The 6610-nt window shown below is 51.0% G+C and overlaps 1 protein-coding gene across 1 annotated transcript; it reads right to left on the bottom strand.

Annotated features, from left to right (window-relative positions):
• Positions 1-1461: 1461 nt before the first annotated feature.
• Positions 1462-3566, bottom strand: LOC127314335 (ACT domain-containing protein ACR8-like). Its single transcript, XM_051344791.1, has 3 exons — positions 3239-3566; positions 2963-3145; positions 1462-2868 (listed from the first exon to the last, which is right to left on the bottom strand). Exons 1-3 carry the CDS (start codon positions 3335-3337, stop codon positions 1867-1869), a joined length of 1284 nt encoding a protein of 427 aa, XP_051200751.1. The 5' UTR covers positions 3338-3566; the 3' UTR covers positions 1462-1866.
• Positions 3567-6610: the final 3044 nt, after the last annotated feature.

Below are 6610 nucleotides of genomic sequence, written 5' to 3'. Positions count from 1 at the left end.
CACGCGGTAGCATGGATACTATTTTCGATGGTGTTCACTTCATCGTCGATTCTAGAGGGTTTCTTCGCCTTCCTAGTTCAAGCGTATCAAGCCCAAGAACTTCGGTTCCAGACGATACCGTGCCAGCAACAGCTTTGGCAGTCCCGCTTAGGAGCACGGGAGAGGGCAGCCGAAGCAGATTCGACAGCAGAGCGGAGCAAAGGAAGAGACAAAGGGATTCACGTCGTGAAGAAGAGGAGCAAGTTGTGACCCGCCCTAGACAGTACGAGCGAGCATACCACAACACGCAGCCGGTCAAGAACCGACTTCGCACACCTTATCTATCAGCTCCAGAGCAACTCGAATTTCAGATGCAGCACATCATCAGCAAAGCTGTAAAGCAGCTACTAAGGGTGTGTTTGGTAGACCGGGGCAACAGAGAATCACTATCTCCACTCATACATGTTGCCCTTATACAAGCTCAGCTCAGATTTTGTCCCTTGTTTGTTAGCCCGGTTGTGGTGAAACAAGTTGGACTGAGATGTTGTTTGGTGAAACAATCTAGACTGAGATTTTCTCCCACGTTTTTTTTACAAAGAGGTCCTGGGACAGAAAAGGAAAAAGCAATCGGGTCCTTCCATAGAAAAACAAAAAGCAATCGGGTCCCTGTTCGTCGGCGCCGCTCACGTCCGCCAGTAGCACGTCGTCGCCGTCCCTGGCCGTGCTCCTGCGCGTCGTCGCCGTCGTCCCTGGCCGCTCGGAGAAGCCCGTCGTCCGGCGCTGGCCGGCGCAAGGGCGCACTCCCGCCGCCGCGCCGCGCCGTGGCCGTCGTGGCGCTTCAGTGCACCCGACGATGACGTGCGGGCGGAAGAGGCTGCAGCACGCGCGTTGTGTTCCGGGGCCGGTGGCGGGAGGCGTACGAGCTCGGGCGGCGTCCGGGGACGGGCGGCGGCGCTCCAGGGCGTGGTTGGCGACGAGGCCCCGGCGGCGGCGCGAGGCCCCCGGCGGCGGCGGCGCGAGGCCCCCGGCGGCGGCGCGAGTCACCGGAGGCGGCGCGAGCCTCGGCGGCGGCGCGAGTCCCTGGAGGCGGCGCGGGAGGGCGTGGCTGGCGGCGCGGGAGGGCGTGCTTGCGCCGGCCAGTAGAGGAGGCTGTGCCTGGCGTTGAGGAGGAGACACGAGAGAAGGTGGAGGGGGGAAATGAGGCCGTCGGGTGGGGGTCTGGGGGCCTCGCGGGACGGGCGAACAGCGTTTTGCGGGACGAGTTCATCCCGGATGAGTAGCGAAGCTCGATTTGAGCTTCGCTCTCGGGCAGGGCTCTCGTCCGTTTTTCGTATGAGCTGGGCAGTGGGGAGTTGACCCGAGCCGACCTAACAAACAACTTCTCTCAGCAAAAGGTGGGATGGGGAGGGAAATCTGAGCTCCCCCAGTCTACCAAACACGCCCTAATTGCACGGAGACAGACATACAGAGCAGACAAGAAGAAACAAAGCAAACTTCCCCAAAGAATTTTTAGCCAAAGATGGAGGCAGCAACAGGAACAGGAAGGTACAGAGAATAAATCGATCATGAATGCACATACGACACTAACACTACTAGTACTACTATAAACATCTAATCGAATGGCCTATGTACATGGATTCAGTTATCTACTGCTAGGTTCCATCATCTTGTTCCTTCTAGATCGTGATCCTGCCCCTATTGTCCAGCCAAGCTTTCCTGGATCTTCTGCAAACTCCATTTCTTGATCTGAAAGGGACATGTCTGACCTTTCCATCAGGCTGAATCTTTGTCCCATCTTCTTGTCTCTCAGAGTCTTCAATGTACAGAAAAGATTGTAGAATTGGGCGAAGAAGCAAGTACTAGTGTGGAGTCTGCCTTATGAGTGTATCACCAAGATTTGATCAGCCCCAGGTGGTACAGATTCCTCTTCACGAAGTTGCCAAGGTGGATTAGACCAATGCCGCCGCCATTGCGGTCATCTGGCAGGATCTTCTGGTAGAGCTGAGGCCGGTGCTCCTCGATAACAAGGGAGTCAATGCCAACCCTCTCCTTCACAGCTTCAATGGCGCTTTGGTGGACCTCCTGGCCGGCTGTGGTGCCGGTCACGTAGAACACATTGCTGGCCATGTCGGCCTTCGTCGACACCTCTGCCTGCACGACGAGCAGTCCATTCTCCCGGAATGTCCTTGTGACGTCGGAGAGCAAGCCCGGCCGGTCTGGCGTGCGCAGCTCCATCCTCACACCCTCGAACGATCTCCGTTCTATGGCGTCCTGGAGGCATTGGCTCACTCTCTGCATCTCGGCCTCGGAGCAGATGGGACTCCCATCGGCGTGGCGAATGTAGAACTCCTGGCGCGCCTGGCCGCAGTTGGTGTCGATGGTGCCGTGGAAGACGAGGTAGTCCATGTCGGTGAGCGTGCAGACGACGTCGTAGAGCAGCTTGGGGCGGTCCGGGCACTGCACGGTGACCACCGAGTACCCGCGCTCCGCCCAGCTCTCGACGGACACGGACGGGGTGGGTAACGCGCGGTCTTGGTCTCGGTCCGCGTACATGAGCTGGTGGAGGCGCCGGTCGGCGTGTGGGACGGAGCAGGCCGGCACGGCGACCACGCAGCCGCTGGCGTCGGAGTCTCCGCGCAGGAGTGGGGCGAGGCGGGTCTTGATACACGCCACCCGGACGGCGTCGGCGTCCTCGTTGCGCAGGTACACGAGGCAGGCCAGGCGGCCGCGGTGTGACCAGGCCCTGGCGTCCACGACGCTGCAGCCCATGTCTGCAAGGACGGCGAACACCTCGGAGATGAGCCCCGTGCGGTCGGCGCCCGTGAGCTCCAACACCGTCAGGCCCTCGAGCGCCGCCGGTTGCGACGGCTCGGTCCAGGTTCCCAGAGACTGCAGCCAAATCAAGAAATTGGGTAAGAAATGCTGCCCCTTTATGACTCCGGCGAGGTTAAGGCAAGAAACCGAGCAAGCTCGTATCTCCTACCTGCTGGATGTAGGAGATGACACTGTCGTCGGTGAGTTTTCGGCCGAGGCGGTCGGTGACATGGAAGACGTCCATGAACCACCTGCCGTCGGACGAGATGTAGGCCTTCTTGACGGACAGGTCGAGGTCGGCGAGCACCTGCACCGCCTCGAGCAAGACGCCCCTCTTCCTCGCGCTGTCAACCTACAGCAATCACCGAAGAAGAATAAGCACCTCGCTCTCCATGAAACAAGAAGCCGCCGGAAACAGAGTCATAGGACATCGACGATCACACACCTGGACCAGCGTGGCCGTGGGGCAGACGGCATTGTCGATGACCACCTTGGGGGTGTCCATCCTGATCACCAGCTTCTCGTACTCGTCCAGCCACTCCATCGCCGGATTCTCAAACAGCAACGCAACCACGCCACTACTTCTCTGCTCCGGCTCTGCACTGACGCGGCACCACCACGAGCCCGTCCGCTCTGTATATAAGCAACGGAGGTAGAGGACGAAGGGCGCGAGGAGGGAGGAGCTTGGGAGGGATCGCCGGCGATTTGGAGCCGTCTCCGTCTTGTTTCCCTTGGCTTTTATCGCTCTCTTGTACGCTGGTTCGAATTGGAAATTGGGGACTGAATGCCGCAAATGGGGATTGAGGGCGATGTTTATGTACTGTGTAGGTGTTGGGCTCGGGCTCACATGGAATGAGGAACAACTGGGAACCAGCTAGGTCGCCACGTGGCATTCCTTGGCTTTCAATCGTCCTTTTGCGTTCAGCTTAATCAACACAAATACCTTGTTTCTCTACTTCAAAAAATAATACTCCTGCTTCGACCATAAGTTGTATTTTCTTCTGGCATTTGCAAGAGAGACAATGTGCTGCTGTATTTAGTTGAAGGTGTTATTTTCCCACTTGAATTGATCTTTCAACATAGTTTGGTCTTGAAAATATAAATGTCTCATGTGACTAACTCAAAAATATATAGTTTGAGGTGCTTTAAGTCAAAAATACTGTTTGATGTGTGACACGGTAAGTAGAATTTGACAACAGGTCGTTTTCGTCTTGCTGAGGAACCATATCAATCATCTGGTGTGCTAGGACTTGTATCAAACGTTTGACGGTCCGTCGTATTCTCGTTTGTGCACGAGTAATGTGTGGATCGTCCTTGAAGATTTCATCAACCTGTAGTACTAAGCAGTGCACAAGGGCAAGACCGAAGGTTTCGGACATTGGTAAAACCACAACCAACATTGCTATCGTAAAATAAAATTGGTTCACGGACATTGGTAAAACCACAACCAACATTGCTCTTCTGCTGGTTTCTTTAAATTTTTTATTAATGAGTGCAGAACTATTCTTAGTTTTAAGGTTGGTTAAAATATCTTTTGGCTGAAACAACAAGTTAAATTGAGGTACCTAGATACTCCAACGAAGATGAGAAAACGAAACAAAATATCTTTCAACATAGTTTTGTCTTGAGAGGGTATAATACTACTGTATATTATTTGATGTGCTACAACTGGTAATTAGAATTTGACTGCATGTCATTTTCCGTCTTGCTGAGGAACTATATCAATCGCCCGGTGTGCTGGGACTTGTATACGACGATCTGGCCGCCTGTCCTATTCTCGTTTGTGCGCCAATTACACGAGAAATCGTCCTTGAAGATTTCTTCGACTCTACTGAGAATCTCTAAAGGGTGATATTGGGATGTTTTGGACAGTAGAAAAACAAGGGCCAGTTTTAGTTTTTGTTTACTTAGTTCTTTCAGGATGTTGGTTTGCCACTTGGGGCTTGGAGGTGCTTGTCCAGCGATACCGGACACTATTTGAGGACTGTCAGTGAAGATGATTTTAGTTTAGCACTTGAGTGTTTTTTGTAATAATAAGTGCACATCTATCCTTAGCTGATAACTTGATCACAGTGCATTTTGGCTGAGACAACAAATTAAACATGGGGATCAAGATATTCTCCAAGGAGAGCAGAAAATGAAACAAAAGATTTGGAAATTCTTGGTACGACACAAGAGCTAGTTGATGGGGCCAACTACCTCTGACCGAGTGTCGGGCCTGGTTCGGCTGCACTGCGCTTTTGTGTCGGCGTTACGGACGTTGCGGTTTCGTATTTGCAAGAGAAACAATGTGATGTTGTCTTTAGTTGAGGTGTTATTTTCCCACTTGAATTGATCTTTCAACATAGTTTTGTCTTCAGAATATAAATACCTCATCATGTGGTTAAGTCGAAAATATTGTTTGATGTGGTTAAAGTCAAAAATATTGTTTGATGTGTGCATACGGTAACTAGAATTTGATAACAGGTCGTTTTCATCTTGCAGAGGAACTATAACAATCATCTGGTGTGCTAGGACTTGTATCCAACGTTTGACGGTCCGTTGTGTTCTCGTTTGTGCACCAGTAGTACGTGGATCGTCCTTGAGAATTTCATCAACCTGTACTAAGCAGTGCACAAGGGCAAGACCTAATGTTTTGGACATTGGTAAAACCACAACCAATATTGCTATCGTAAAATAAAATTGGTTCAGAGACTAGTTGCGCTCTTCTGCTGGTTTCTTTAATTTTTTTATTATTGAGTGCAGAACTATTCTTAGTTTTTGAGGTTGGTTAAAATATATTTTGACTGAAACAACAAGTTAAATGAAGGTACACATAGTTTTGTCTTGAATATAATACCACGGTATATTATTTAATGTGCTACAGGTGGTAACTAGAATTTGACCGCATGTCGTTTTCCTTCTTGTCGAGGAACTAACTCAATCGCCCGGCGTGCTGGGAATTGTATCCGACGTCTGACCGTCTGTTGTATTCTGATTTGTGCACCAACTACGCGAGGAATAGTTCTTGAAGACCTCTTCGCCCTCTACTAAGAATCACTAGTGGGATGATACCGAAGATTTCTGTACTATGAAGTGCACAGTGTCCTTAGCGGACTGCTTGATTGTAGTATAAATTTTAACTGAAACAACAAGCTAAAAGAGGGAATCGTTATACTCCAAGGAGAGGTGAAAACCAAACAAAAGATTTGGAAAGTCTTGGTTTTTTTCCAAACGACCATCTTGGCCGGATTTCATTACCCAAGGATAACGAAACAGAGTATCATGTCCAGGCATGAGAAAACAAGTAACAACTAAATTTAAACTATTACAGTCGCCGTCTAATGCTAACGACACACAGCATAGGAGTTTTAGAGACTGGCCAGAGGCACAGAACCAGCAACACAAAACGAAGGTCAAGCGACAAACTAAACCATTCCAGGTGAAAAGGGAAGAGTCCATCAATCTTGTTCCTCCAGGTCCATATCGACATCGCCAGTTTCCAGGGTTGCATCTCTGATCCGCAGCGGGCGCTGCACTTGTCGAGGGTAATCATCTTGAGAAGCAGCATCACCGAAGGTGGTCGCGCTAGCAAGCCGCAACAGACCATCTGCACCCGCCTGTAGGTCATCAGCGTCCTTCTCACCGTGTAGACCTGTAACATCTCTTGCAGCTGCAGATCTGCTTGCCCTCTCAGGAATTCTTGTAGAATGTAAGTCTTGGGAGATAATCCTGGAGCTCATCCTGATATCCTGGAAGCCACCACCTGCTTGATGTACATTTTCATTAATATCAGTGCCATCGTTAATCTCCATGTCAGTAGGATTATCAACTTGAG

The sequence above is a fragment of the Lolium perenne genome, chromosome 7 (genome assembly GCF_019359855.2).
Source record: "Lolium perenne isolate Kyuss_39 chromosome 7, Kyuss_2.0, whole genome shotgun sequence".
Lineage (NCBI taxonomy): Eukaryota > Viridiplantae > Streptophyta > Magnoliopsida > Poales > Poaceae > Lolium > Lolium perenne.
Note: the sequence above shows the minus strand (reverse complement) of the source record. Positions and strands in the feature narration are given on the sequence as shown.